Here is a 13,801-nt window from a genome sequence, read left to right as displayed (position 1 = left end):
AACACGTAAGCAATATTTTCTAGCAATAAATTTGTTGTGTTGTTCTTGTTGGCTTTTTTCTCCCTCATGCTACTGAAATCTGATTATCATAGCACAGATTATCTTTTAGTAAATATGCATCATATTTATAAAAGCTATTTTTTTTCCTGGTATGTTTCACTGACTGGTAAAATTAATGTTTTTTATTTGTTCAGATGGTTTTTTGGCCCAATCAAACGAGCAGATGCTGAGAGACAACTGTCAAGTCCTGGAAACAAGGCAGGAGCCTTCCTAATCCGAGAAAGCGAAAGTCTAAAAGGCGAATACTCACTTTCAGGTATATTGTAGTTTTTCATCTTAAGCGATGTTTTAAAAATTTCTCAGGTGATCTGGACTTTTTCATTTTTGAGAATGATAAATTCTGGGCATGAAAATGAAATTATTTCGTAATAATATTTATTTCCCAGGAGATATATACAGAAAACTTGGCAAGAGTAATTTGAGTTTTTACTAACATTTTTTATAGGCTTTTTTATTAATATGCTCAGAACAGAAATTAACTTTCTTATGCTTAGTACTTCCAGTGTGCCAGATGCCTTAAAATAGAAACTATTTTCATGATTAAAATGCCAAAAAGTACATTACAGTTGTACGCTACTGTTCTTATTAGTACGCAAAATAAGAATTAAAGCATGTTGGTAGATACCTGCAGTTAAAGAAAATGAGATTTCTGCTGGAGCACACCCTTAGGTTTATATTTATTTGTTTTCAGGGGAAAAATGATAGGAAGATCTTCAAAGCTGTACTTAAGAATATCATATTTCATTGAAAAGTTACTTGTAAACATTGGTAGAAAGACTTATGATGATGTTGACAGGCATTGAAATTTATAAGTCCTTTCTTTGAATCCGAAAGACTATCAAATAAGGACACTTATTTAATAATAATTGTACTTATTCACGAAAAGATGACATCATCTTTTTCGTGTCAGAGATATTTGTCTTATTAGATAGTAAATGTGATTGTTTACTGTTTGTTTTTTTTTTCCCCGTGACCATTTTCTATCAATCAAACGTGTCATACAAGTGTGAGCAAAGATTATTATGGTATTCTTGAGACAGCGCAGCTACATGCCCAAACTTCCTAATGTGCTCTACTTATACAATTCCTGACATCAGTAAAGACTCCAGGTGTTTGTGAATAAACAGTAAGTTATCATATGCAGAATTATGTCAGTAAAATGAGAGGCACCTTGTGCATAACCAAATTCTTTCATATTGACTCCTTTTCTGTCTGGATGTTTATATGTGAGTCACCTTCTGACCATTACACAGAATCATATTAAGCAGCTTAAATGAACTTTTGACACATTCTTGGTTTCTTTTCCAAATCATAAGGGCATGGTATATACTCCTAATGTCTTGTGGTAATAGGAGGGTCGGTTTTTATTGTTAAGACAAAGAAATAGATGTTGCTCACGGAGTGAAATACAGGAAAGCTTATGAAATAAATCTGATATTTACAGTTCTGGGAGAGTTCATTCCATAATCTTCAGTTTGCCCTCCAAGAAGTTCGTTCTTGACAAGAAGCACTTACAAGAGAGTTAACATCAGCAAGGAATCAAACTGTTCCTGAACTGTGACAGAACTGACCCCTCTGGGGCACACTTTTATCCAAAGACTGTATTATAGCCACAGACCTTTCAAAATGCTTTTCCTCTATATGCCAACTTATCCCTGTCTTACATGGCTTCATCTTCCTTCAAGTGTTCTTCATCAGTGAACTGATTTCACCCAAGGACTAGGCTAGACCAATAACAGCGTGGCATTATGCAGAGAAGGATAGATAGGTCTGTATTACCTGCTCAATGCTGAGACTTATTCTTTTTCCTATTCTCCAACTATAGGTGGCCTTCTAAAAAAGATACAAAATCTTAATTGTTTACCCTGCATCCTGACTAATTCTGTAACGGGAAGGCAGCAATACTGTATTTAAACTACAAGGTACTGCCGAGAAAAATCCATGAGAATGAAAATAAATATTAGGCCAGATTTTGTGGTAGGATGAGATTGCCCTTTGATGCTGCTGTTTAATTTTTTCCTTACCAATTGTGGATAGAAACTACAGTCTATCTGGTTCAGTATATTTGATTCAATTATAAAAGCTTGCGGTAGACATTTTTCAGGATTCTTACAAGCTTATCCAGGAACAGGAGATTTGATGATGGTTGAAAATAGCAAGATATCCAACCATGAATGTGGATTTCTTCCATGCTGGTTTGTTTGATGAATGAACGGAAGAGTGGTGCTGAAAAACATAATATATGCAGAGGCAAGGCTCCAGCTACAGGAGCCAGCCCTCCTTCATGCACAAACATGGGCTGTCTTCTGAGCATGTATGCATGTATATATGTGTCATCTCAGATCTATTAAACATCTGTGCTTTTACGCAGAGAAAAAGAATAAACTCTGAAGCAGTCTGTAGACAGTATTAGTGACATGATTTACCAGTGTTGCTAGATCTTTTAGCAGCTTCCCAGACTTGAACTTAATTTAGCCTCTATTTCATCCTGAAGAGCTAAATATTATTTGCTGCTCACTGAATAGGCTTGAGTGAATGGCATCTGTTTGTGTTGTGCAAGCTTTTTTGCTTCTAACCTAACAGTATACATAATGGTCTGGACGTTGTGTGTCCATAATCTCATTACTTGTGTTTGCATTTGGGAGAGCTAGTGCATTCTAAAGCAAATGATGAAGTGGATTGTACTGTGGGGAGTATTAATTGGAAGAAAAATTGTTTAGTCTACCAGATGCTATGGAGAAGGCAGTTTTCTGACTCTCTCCTCTCTGTTCCACCAGGAGTTATGAGACACTCAAAGCTGAGGCAGAAAAGCAGTGTTTTCTTGAGGAATGTTGGTTCAGAACTCTTTCTTTTCAAAGCTTTTGGATGGCTTCCATCTCCATCATAGCTGATTCACCAGCAGGGGAGAAGTCACAGCCTTATATTTTGGACATTTCGTGTCCCTAATTTATGTTTCTGATTTTTTCAGTGCAGAAAGAACAGACCCTGAAATTCCCATCCTCTGTAGGACTGGTTGCATTTACTTTACCTTCTACTGCTGTCTTGGTTTCATTCCAGAGTAGATGATAATGGCTGGGAGTGACAACCTGGCTTTCAGAATTAAGGTCTTTAAGGAAATATCATAATTCTCTGTCCAGCCTAACATTTAGATGCAATAAATCTAAAATTGAAAAGAAGTAGAAAAGGAAGAGAGATTTTTACCCAAGCACCCATAAACTGATTTTATGATTTTCAAGCTTGATTTCACACTTGTATGTGCAATGTATTAGAGACTTAATGTTAATGAGGGAGAAAAACAGATCTCCTTAAGAAAAAAAGAAAAAGAAAATAAATAAGCACTACCTTTCATTAAAATGACACTTTTCACTTCTAACGTGATGGGAAAACTCATAGTTTTTAGGATTTAGATGATAAATGACTATTTAAATTAAAAACAAAAAGTCATATTCAGAAAGGTTTTCCTCATCTGTGAATGGTTAAATGGAAAGCTCATCAAACCAGATAGGACACTGAGATGTGTTGCTATAATTTTAAAGTGTTTGACATTTTAAAAATAGGTTTTCCCATTTTAAAAATGCACATGTTGTCGACAGATTTTTATGTTGATGACTCCAGCATCTGGTGTGAAATGTATTAAATTTTAAACATGTTGGTGCCATCTTAGACATTGCCTCTTTTTAATTAAAAGCCATAATTTAGATGTGCTCAGCTTAATTGAGTGTCATTGCCAGTGATAGCAGGAGGCTCTCTACTTCCCCCCTCACTGAATAATGGCATCTGAAAGACCAATTGCATTAAATGACAATGTAAATGGTTTATGTTTTCTTCCATTTTTTTCCCATGCTCTTAAAAAAGATTGTGTGGTTTCCTCTAGGCCAGACTGGGTTTCAGCACAGGGAAGAGTAGGTAGCTGTTTAAGGCAACAGATTGGTAGGAGTGGCAAAATCATGGCCATAGCAGAATGATTTTGGATCAGCCCCTGCATGGGTTCTGTGCTGGTGAGGGTGATCAGAGGAGGCACACCATGATACAGTGCTGCAAGTGTGCAGTGCAGGATTTGTACAGCTGGAATCAGCCCTGGGATACAAGTAAACAGCCCCCTATCAAATATTGCACTAATCTCAGCTGCTTATCACAGGAAGAGATGGTATCAGTGCAGAAATTCTCTCCAGCTTCTCTACACACATCACTGCCTGACCTGGATACTGCCAATTGTAAGACTTTAAGCAAGGCTCATTTAAGAAATTAAAGCAATTCCTTCAAACCCTTTCTTCCATTAACATTAGCTGCTTCACAAATAATGATTATAATACTGCTAATAAATAAAGCAGGTAGTCAAACTACTGTTGCTAGTGATATACAACTGAGACTGGATTAACAGTCATCCTGTCGGCCTTTTACTCAATGCATCATAAATGGCAATTCATTTAGTCAGATGCACTTTCCTGTGAACTTTGGAAAAGTCATTACATTTTCAGCCTGTTGTTACTGAATTACTCTTTCCTTCATTTTGCTTCAGCCCCATTTCTAAATGATACATCACAAAAATACTCATGCATTTTATAATTAAAAAATATTAGTTACGGACATTAAATTAAAAAGAAATGGCATTTGAAAAGTGTGATGTAATTATACTCCGCAGTTATATTTACAAATATTCTGATTTCTGGTCTTCATGCAAAATTGCAAGTTCTCAGGTCTCTAAAAATATTACCTGTGGCAGATACAAAATCCCCTAATATTTTCAGTAGCTCCTTTATGCCCTCTGGTGGTCCGGGATGACAACCGCACAGTACTCTAGGGAAATATTCGATCTGATATGATAGTACTTAATGAAGGAGAGTTTTTCTTTTTAACTTAATCACTTAAAAGAGAAATTATAATTTATATCTCCTTGTTAATTGCATGCAACCAATAATTTTCTCTAGTTTTTTCTACATATGACATATAGCTGTCTGCTGTATCTGCTACCGTAAGAAAAGTGATTGCCAAAATTCATGTGGTGTTGCCTGTATCAAGGATCTACCAGCTCTAATATCTCCAGAGGAGAACAACAACAATAGCGTGGTTTTTTATAATTAGTTTTTCAAATATACCATGCTGAGGCTGCTTTTATGATTGAAAAATAATTTAATATGCAGTAAATTATTTAACAAAGGGTCCCCAGTGGTCAACATTACCAAATTGAATATGTTTGCTGGAATTTTGGCTACTGAAATATATACTGCAGGTAAAGAGCAGAAGGCCTTTTCCCTGTGCCTCCCTTTTGCTTTTCAGATTTCTGTCTTGTGTGAGGGGTTTGGGAAGGTGACAATGGTAATATCCCAAACTGATGGGTATGGAAGGAGCCACCTGGACTATTGCAAAGGTGTAATATTTGGTGATAAGGACCAGGATGGCAACTGAAGCAACCTCCTTTCCTTGAGAGCTCTTTATGCACCCATCATATTATTTCATTAAACGCAGACTGGGAGACTCTTCTAATTTTTCTCCCCTTTTTTTACCTATTGCTACTTGTCTTTTTCCAAAATGAGGTGCTTCACATTTAGTCCTGCTCCAGTGTTTCTCCTGGCCATTCCCCAAGCTCACTAGGTGATCCCCATTTGCCGTTTTCACCCGATTCTTAGTCTCACTGGTCCCAAACCTAATTAGGCAGCCTGTCTCCTTTCACCTTGCTTCCACACCAGCTCTAACAGGTGACAAAAAACCCTGTCCACACCTTCAAATACTTGTCTCAATCTCATTACAGCTTGCTACCATTCCTTGAGCTCTAAGCATTTTTCCACCTGCAATTCCTAGAATCCAAAAACCTCCTTCTATTGATGCATGTATCTTCTGTCTGAGACATAGAAAATTTACCCTACTACATATTATTGCTCATTGTTCACTGTTAATATTAGAGTTAACAGCCATGGCATTAATAGTATCTAAATCCTTTACCCTTCAGTATATATGTCGTAGTTCAAGCCCAGCCGGTAACTCAGAACCACACAGCTGCTCGCTCACTCCCCCTCTTTCCTCCCCCCGCTCCCAGAGGGATGGGGAGGAGAATCAGAGGAATGTAACTCCCACGGGTTGAGATAACAGCACTCCAGTAACTAAGGTATAATACAAACCACTACTGCTACCAATAATAACGATAATGATAAGGGAAATAACAAGGGGAGAGGACACAACCGCTCACCACCCGCCAACCGATACCCAGCCCGACCCCAGCAGCGATCTGGGCCTTCCGGGTAACTCCCCCCAGTTTATATACTGGGCATGACGTGCTGTGGTATGGAATACCCCTTTGGCCAGTTTGGGTCAGGTGTCCTGTCTCTGCTTCCTCCCGGCTTCCCCTCCTCCCTGGCAGAGCATGAGACTGAGAAAGTCCTTGGTCAGAGTAAACATTACTTAGCAACAACTAAAAACATCGGTGTTATCAGCGTTGTTCCCAGGCTGAAAGTCAAAACCCCAGCACTGCACCAGCTACTAAGAAGGAGAAAAAATGACTGCTGTAGCTGAACCCAGGACAATGTAACATAAACTCTCCATTGCCCACTGCAAATGGACAGTGATGTCTCAGTCTTGGAGTGTCATGCACCTGTGACTAACTCCCCTTCCAGCTCTTCAGAACTGCCCTCTCTGTTGATGCTCAGCCCACCATTGCTACTACTGATATTTTTTTATAAAGGAGATCTTTAAGCTAGTGGTCTCCAAACTTCTTTGATTGTGTACCCCTGTAATTAAAAAGATTTTTGGTCTTCACTCCCAGTATATGTTAATTTATTTATTTGTAAGTTATATACATGTACTACTGTACTGATAGCTTATGTATATTACAGAACATAGACACACACAAAAAGAATGAGATAAAGATGAAGTAAACAGTACTTAAAAATATTTATTTTGTCTTTTTTATTGACGGTACAGAAATACTTATTCTCTCACGCCAATGGATTGTCTTGAGTAGTCCCTGGGTTGCATGCACTCTGCTTTCAACACTATAAGTCATATATGATGGAGACGTCAGAAATGGCCATTACAAGCCTAGTATTCCTTAAATAATGCACTAGGTGAATGACAGTCCATTTTTTATATGTCTTTGGACTTTGCTGGTCCAGGTCTACACCCAGCATGGAATGGCCCAGCCTTCTTTCTGACACATCTAAAGAGTGCTCAGACAGTCACAGGGAAGGACACTTGGGGTGTCATGAAATGCATGGAAATAACCTGCAGAGGGTGAGGAGAGCCAGGTCCTGTTGGTTAGGAAACAACAGGTTAGAATAAAACACATTTCAAGGGAAAGCAAGTCACCAGCTACTTGAAACAGAGCATTGGCCTGATTTTTACATATTCCAAACATGCACAAAACACAGCAAAACCTGTGGAAGATATGTGTGCTTTCCAGAGAATCATGGCCATGTGGAGGTTGTATCTGTTTGCTCTAAATTGCCTGCCAGTCCAGCAGCTGCTATTTGGAATGTTAACACTGACAAATGAATTATTAAATGATTACTGTGAATTAGATGCCTCTGGCTGGTTTTGCTGTCCAAAATGATGGAAAGTATGAGCTGCCTCATAGAAGACGTATTTGTGTATTTTTGTGTAAATTCTTGTGGTGCAAGCAAGAATCTCCAAACCTGAACAGCTGAAGACTGATAGGCTAGATATGTTAATGTATCTAACCAGTGAACTTTGGTTTGAAGGATATTTTTCTAGCTGTCATCTTTGAAGCTAAAATAAATTATTTTAAGGTCCTCATAAATATATTTAGGAACCTTATGATGCTTTGGCCACAGGCTATATTGTACCACTGCTGTAATTCCTGGTAACTTAATATGTTTAAATTTTCTTAGTTTTTGATGGTGTGTCTGTAAAGCACTACAGGATCAGAAAGCTGGATGAAGGAGGCTTTTTCCTAAGCAGAAGGAAAACTTTCAAAACTCTGAATGAGTTTGTTGACTATTATAGTAAGAACAGTGATGGCCTCTGCATCGCGCTTGGAAAGCCATGCCCAAAGGTAAGAGTTAATGCTACACTGTGCAGTGCATTTTTTGTAAGCTAACTCATCAGAGATCAGTCAGAAGGTGTTAACCCCATATCTACTTCTACCAGTTCAAAATGCTGATGATCTGCTTATTTTCAGAAAGTTCTGAGTAGTGCTACCGTTTCATTCTTGAAGCTGACATGTTACTAATAAAACACCATGCCGTTTTGAACAAACTGTCATGTAGTGTAGGAGAAAATATGCCAAATCATGATTTATGAATACCTTTTTATAAATAGATATGGAGATGAAATCTCCAACTTCATAACTCTAGCTGTCCATAAGTAATTACTGAGACAAAACCACAAGGTTCAGGCAAGCAATACGTCACTGTTCAAAAAGCTTGCTAGAGGGATGGTTTCTAATTTTTACTTTTAATGACAGGGTATTTTCTTTGGAGTATTCCTTATTTCTCACAAAAAACGTACCCAGGATGTGGGCTGTATTTCATGTTCTCAGCTCACTTTGTCACATGTGTGTACTCTAATGAAACATTATTTATATCAGTTATGACTTTACATGACATAGTTAACAATGATTTGTATATACTGTTGAAAAAATATTAGAAGTATCAATTACTGTATTATTTACTTTCCTATACCAGGTACAAATTCCTACTACTTTTGATTTGTCATATAAAACTGTTGATCAGTGGGAGATAGACCGAAAATCTCTGAAATTTTTGAAAAAATTAGGATCTGGTCAGTTTGGTGAAGTATGGGAAGGACTCTGGAATAATACCACCCCCGTGGCAATCAAAACACTAAAACCAGGTATGTGAATTACTCTTACATTCTAATAATGTAAAATGCTAGCAAGGATGCTCCTTTATTTTTAAAGTACTACTGAACAGAGAGCCTGTCTTTATATGGAACTATTCTTAAAACCCATGCACTTAAACATGAAGGTTAGTAAAGCTCAAGGTCCAGATATTTTCTGGTATTTCGGATTACAATTTTGTACAGCTTTCCATTTCCACATGAACTGAACTCATTCAACATTTATATTACATAAAAAGGCAACCCCAGCAAGGCCATATCTTCTGTATGATCTTGCTTGTACGGAATCAAATGACCATTTCATCAATTTACTACTGGTTTGTCATCTGTAGAATTTCTTCTAGTGCTTAGATGCTATATTGTAGTGATTCCTTTGGTAATATATACTATTCCTTTGGAATACATACTGTGTTAAGTTTGTATTTAAGAAGTGCTTTAATCTTAATATTAATTGATTACAATTTCTCAAAGTTTTTAATACACAACATTAATATCCAATATTTGCATATAATATAGGCTTGTTACTAATACAGCTTTTAACATTTTTCTTAATTATTTTTCATTTACTTCAAGTAATTTGGGCATTCTAAATTGACAACATGAAATACCTGCCAGCAGATGGCAAGAACTACGTAGATAAGTGTCATGGTTTAAACCACGACAATAAGAACAGTAGCCTGGATGATAAATGTGTTTTTTTAAAAGAGATAATATAATGAGCTGCAGTTAATTGAAAAAACTTGTGTTGGCCATTAATGATCATGTTTCAGGAAGCAGAACAGATTCAGGTCTGTGATTCAGAATAACAACAATATGCTTGAGCTTTGCTTGAATGGTGTCCTGAACAGGGAGGAATTTAAGCATGTGGTCTAGGACTGTCTTCTATGAGGATGTTGTTTGTGATTTGGAATTTGCAAATCAAAAGCAAAAAAGCACTTTTTTTTCTGCTTAACTGAAATTAGAGAAAATGCTCAGAATAAGAAATCCCTTCTACTGTAGCACTTTTTGTAGTATCATAGTTCAGCTGGGAAAAAGGGTTGTTTAATCAGTACTTTTCCCATCTCTGTTCTGTTTTTTACTCTAGTCTGACTCCTGTTAAGGTCAACAGTAGTGGTCTTATTGATTTCACAGTGCATTATATTAAGTTAGGGCAGATACAAGCCCCACCTGCGTGTGATGTTTGGATAGCAGAGTTTGTGATCCAATCCTGTGATAAGGAAATAGTGCATTGCATTTAGTGGTGCTTAGACTGAAGACTTTGATTGTTAAAGCCATCTTGATAAGCTGGATAGGTAATACTGAATCTCTTATCACTGTACTTTGTGCACTATCTCATTCTACAAATCCAGTTCAAAGAGTCACACATGGAAGCATTTAATCTTGTCCTATACTTCTCTAGGGAATTATCCTTTTCCACACAATGTTTTTCACCACTTGGAGTGCCTTACTGTAATCAGTTAGCACATTGGTTTTGCATAGCTTGTTCTCATTGTTGCTCATGAGCAATAACATTTCAATAATTAAATACCCTCACCCTAATCTAAATAAATGCTTAGATTGGCACTAATAAAATTACAACAGAGGCGAGGTATGGCAATTTCATTCATCATAATATAAAGATGATAAGTGAATGGAAAACAGTTGTTCTATGATTCTATGATTCTGTTCTATGACTCTACAAGTAATCAAAAAATGTGCCACATTATATGTTGATGACTGAAGCTTCCAATGTTCACACAGGCAATGCTTCAGGCTTCAAGTGTAACGCGCTATAAAATGATCATGTCTTGTTGCTTGGCTTAAAGATCTAAATCTTTACACTGAGGGAGTAGAGAGTATATTTTAAATCAAAATCTTTTTGTTAAGCTGCTTTACAGTGTAGACCTGCTGGAAAAGACAGTCATCAGAACAACAGAGGAATGTGATAAACAAAGTATTCTATCAAATGTAAGGGACTGAGATAGAGAGGGTTCTATTAAAATGGCCTTACCTCCATAGAAATTGTAACATGGAACCATGCTTTCATTACCAAGCTGGAGCAGGTTAATCAAGTAAGGTAATCAGATAGCAAACGGTATAGAAGAGCTGAGTGAAACCAGTACATCATAGATTATGGGCCTGAACAACAGAAGGGATTTTGGCTATTTTGACTTTTTCTGTTGAGCATTATTTTGCAGTGTCCATCTGTCCTAGATCATGTATAGTCTGAATACTTTGCTGGTTTATGCCATTACATTTCACCCTTCTGCTGAGATAGAATATTTATATTTAATCAAAATACAGCTTGTTCTTGGCTAGATAATAAGTAGAAGTCTTCAAGTATTGAGGTGGAGGCACAAAGAGAACTTGCCTATGCTGTCTTTGACAATTTCTATCAATGATATATCACTACAATGAAGAATGCGGGCCTAATTTCTCATCTGGATTTACCTGATGTCTTCTCTTTAATTCTTGTTACGTCTTCTTGTGATAAAACAAAACCCTCCACGTATGCATTATTTTTTCTTGCTGTTCTGGGTGTTTATACAGAGTGAGTTAAATTTTCAATTGTCTTTAGAAAGGAAAAATATAGTTTCTTGTTATATAGTATTCTCCTTATTTCTCAAGCAGTTTTTCTGGACTTAGATTAATTTAGCTGTTGCTGCTAAACGGCATAAAATGATTGTGTCTAGGTACATGACCTTCCAACGTGTTGGAAAAATTAAACTTCCAGAATTCTCGTGATGGATTTTTTCCCAGAGCCAGTTCTCACTTGGTGCAAATGTGTGATTCCTGACTTGTGAATAATTAGGGTATTCAGAAATCTGTTTCCATTCCAATTTGAAGCAAGAGCCAATTTTTCACATATTGCACACATACTGGAAATTTCACAAGTCTTTCTTTCAGAAACATTGAGGCGTAGCATACTAGCTATATTTTCCCTATTTTTAGGCATCTAACATCTTAGATATGTCAGGGTTTTTTAATAATTAATGGAAAAAAATAAGCACTTTACAGGTCAGGTAAATCAAACTATGGATTAGAAATGTACATTATGAGAGAATAACATGTTATTAAAGCACGTTTCTTGCCATCATTTGTAAAGTCTGGATGATTAACTCAGATCTAGGTGCCTGAATAATGACCTACAGTTGGAGGAGGTAAATTCAGCTACCAGCAGTGTTCTGCATTTCCACAGAATTTACAAAAGTAACAAAACTGAGGAAAATGTCAAGCTGGTGGAGCCTATGAGATCTTAAATTGGTCAACCTTGGAGCCCTCTGACCAAAAACTGCACAAGGATTTGATTCCTAAGGAGGCCACGGGAAATGTCTTCTGATGAACCTGGTGGGGTGTCACCCACTGCCTTTGTGATTAGGGAGTATCTAGTTTAACCAGCTTCAGCTGGTTTTGGGGTCTTCAGTCTACTGGCTATGGACAACAGGGCTCCACACACAGTCCTCATGGATTGTAAGGGAAATTTTGCAGGAAACAGAAGTGAACCAGAGACGTTTTTGATTTAACGAACTATCTTTTTTCAACACATTCGTGTTTCTGCTAGCAAATTGTTGTCCATCTCTAAACAGAATGTTCAATACTTCACTATAAAGAACATCAGAACATGAAATCTATTTATCCAAGACCAGTTCCCCTCACCTGGCTCTTTGGAGACCTTCAAAATGTGAGAATGATTAGTCTGTGATCTTTGTATTTATACACAATTTCAATTAATCTTGCAAGAAGAATCACAAGACTTGTGATTAAACCAGTCTTTTGGTGTGGTGGGTTGACTTTGGCTGGACACCAGGTGTCCACCAAAGCTGCTCTGTCACTCCCCTCCTTGTCTGAAGGGGGGAGAGAAAATATAACAAAAGGCTCATGGGTTGAGATAAGGACATGGAAAGATCACTCACCAATTATTGTCACAGGCAAAACAGACTTGATCTGGGGAAATCAATTTAATTTGTACCAATCAAATCTCAGAGTAGGGTAATGAGAAATAAAACAAAATCTTAAAACACCTTTCTCCCACCTTTCTTCCCAGGCTTAATTTCACTCCCACATTCTTTAGCTTTAGGGTATGGGGAATGGGGGCTGTGGTCAGTTGTCTCACAGGTTGTTTCTGCCACTTCCTCCTCATGGGGAGGACTCCTCACACTCTTTTCCTGCTCCAGCATGGCATCACTCTGCTCCAGCATGGCATACCTCCCACAGGAAACAGTCCTCCATGAACTTCTCCAATGTGAGTCCTTCCCACGGGCTGCAGTTCTTCATGAACTGCTCCAATGTTGGTCCCTTCCATGGGTTCAGTCCTTCAGGAACAGGCTGATCCAGTGTGGGTCCCCCATGGGGTCATGATTCCTGCAGCAAACCTGCTCCACATGGGCTCCTCTCTCCACGGGGCCACAGGTCTTGCCAGGAACCTGCTCCAGCACGGGCTTCCCACTGGGTCACAGTCTCCTGCAAGCATCCCCCTGCTCCAGCGTGGGGTCCTCCGGGGGCTGCAGGTGGAGATCTGCTCCACTATGGGCCTTCATGGGCTGCAGGGGAATCTCTGCTCCAGTGTCAGGAGCACCTCCTGCCCTTCTTCTGCACTGACCCTGCTATCTTGCAGGGCTGTTGCTCTCACATATTCTCACTCCTCTCTCCAGCTGCAGTTTCTATGGTGCAGGTGTTTTTGGTTTGGGTTTTTTTTTAACTCTTAAATACATTATCCCAGAGGTGCTACCACCATCACTGATGGGCTCAGCCTTGGCCAGCGGCAGGTGCATGTTGGAGCTGGCTGGCATTGGCTTTATTGGACATGGGGGAAGCTTCTAGCAGCTCTCACTGGTGTTTGACTCCGTTTTGGAGACATCTGTGACATTTTACCAGCTGAAAACAGTGACGGATGTGTGAATGAAAAAAACAAAACACAAGAATATCTTTGCCTTAAGGAACATCTCTGACT

At 38.2% G+C, this 13,801-nt stretch overlaps 1 protein-coding gene across 1 annotated transcript in view; it reads left to right on the top strand.

Moving 5' to 3' along the window:
• FRK (fyn-related Src family tyrosine kinase) overlaps positions 1-13,801 on the top strand; it is a 50,580-nt gene that overhangs the window by 23,001 nt on the left and 13,778 nt on the right. Inside the window, exons 2-4 of the mRNA XM_010021498.1 lie at positions 195-316; positions 7,902-8,065; positions 8,697-8,865. Coding sequence (XP_010019800.1) covers positions 195-316; positions 7,902-8,065; positions 8,697-8,865 — 455 coding nt within the window. The remainder of the gene's footprint in view (positions 1-194; positions 317-7,901; positions 8,066-8,696; positions 8,866-13,801) is intronic.

Source organism: Nestor notabilis, unplaced genomic scaffold (assembly GCF_000696875.1).
Source record: "Nestor notabilis isolate BGI_N333 unplaced genomic scaffold, ASM69687v1 scaffold20129, whole genome shotgun sequence".
NCBI lineage: Eukaryota > Metazoa > Chordata > Aves > Psittaciformes > Psittacidae > Nestor > Nestor notabilis.
Note: the sequence above shows the minus strand (reverse complement) of the source record. Positions and strands in the feature narration are given on the sequence as shown.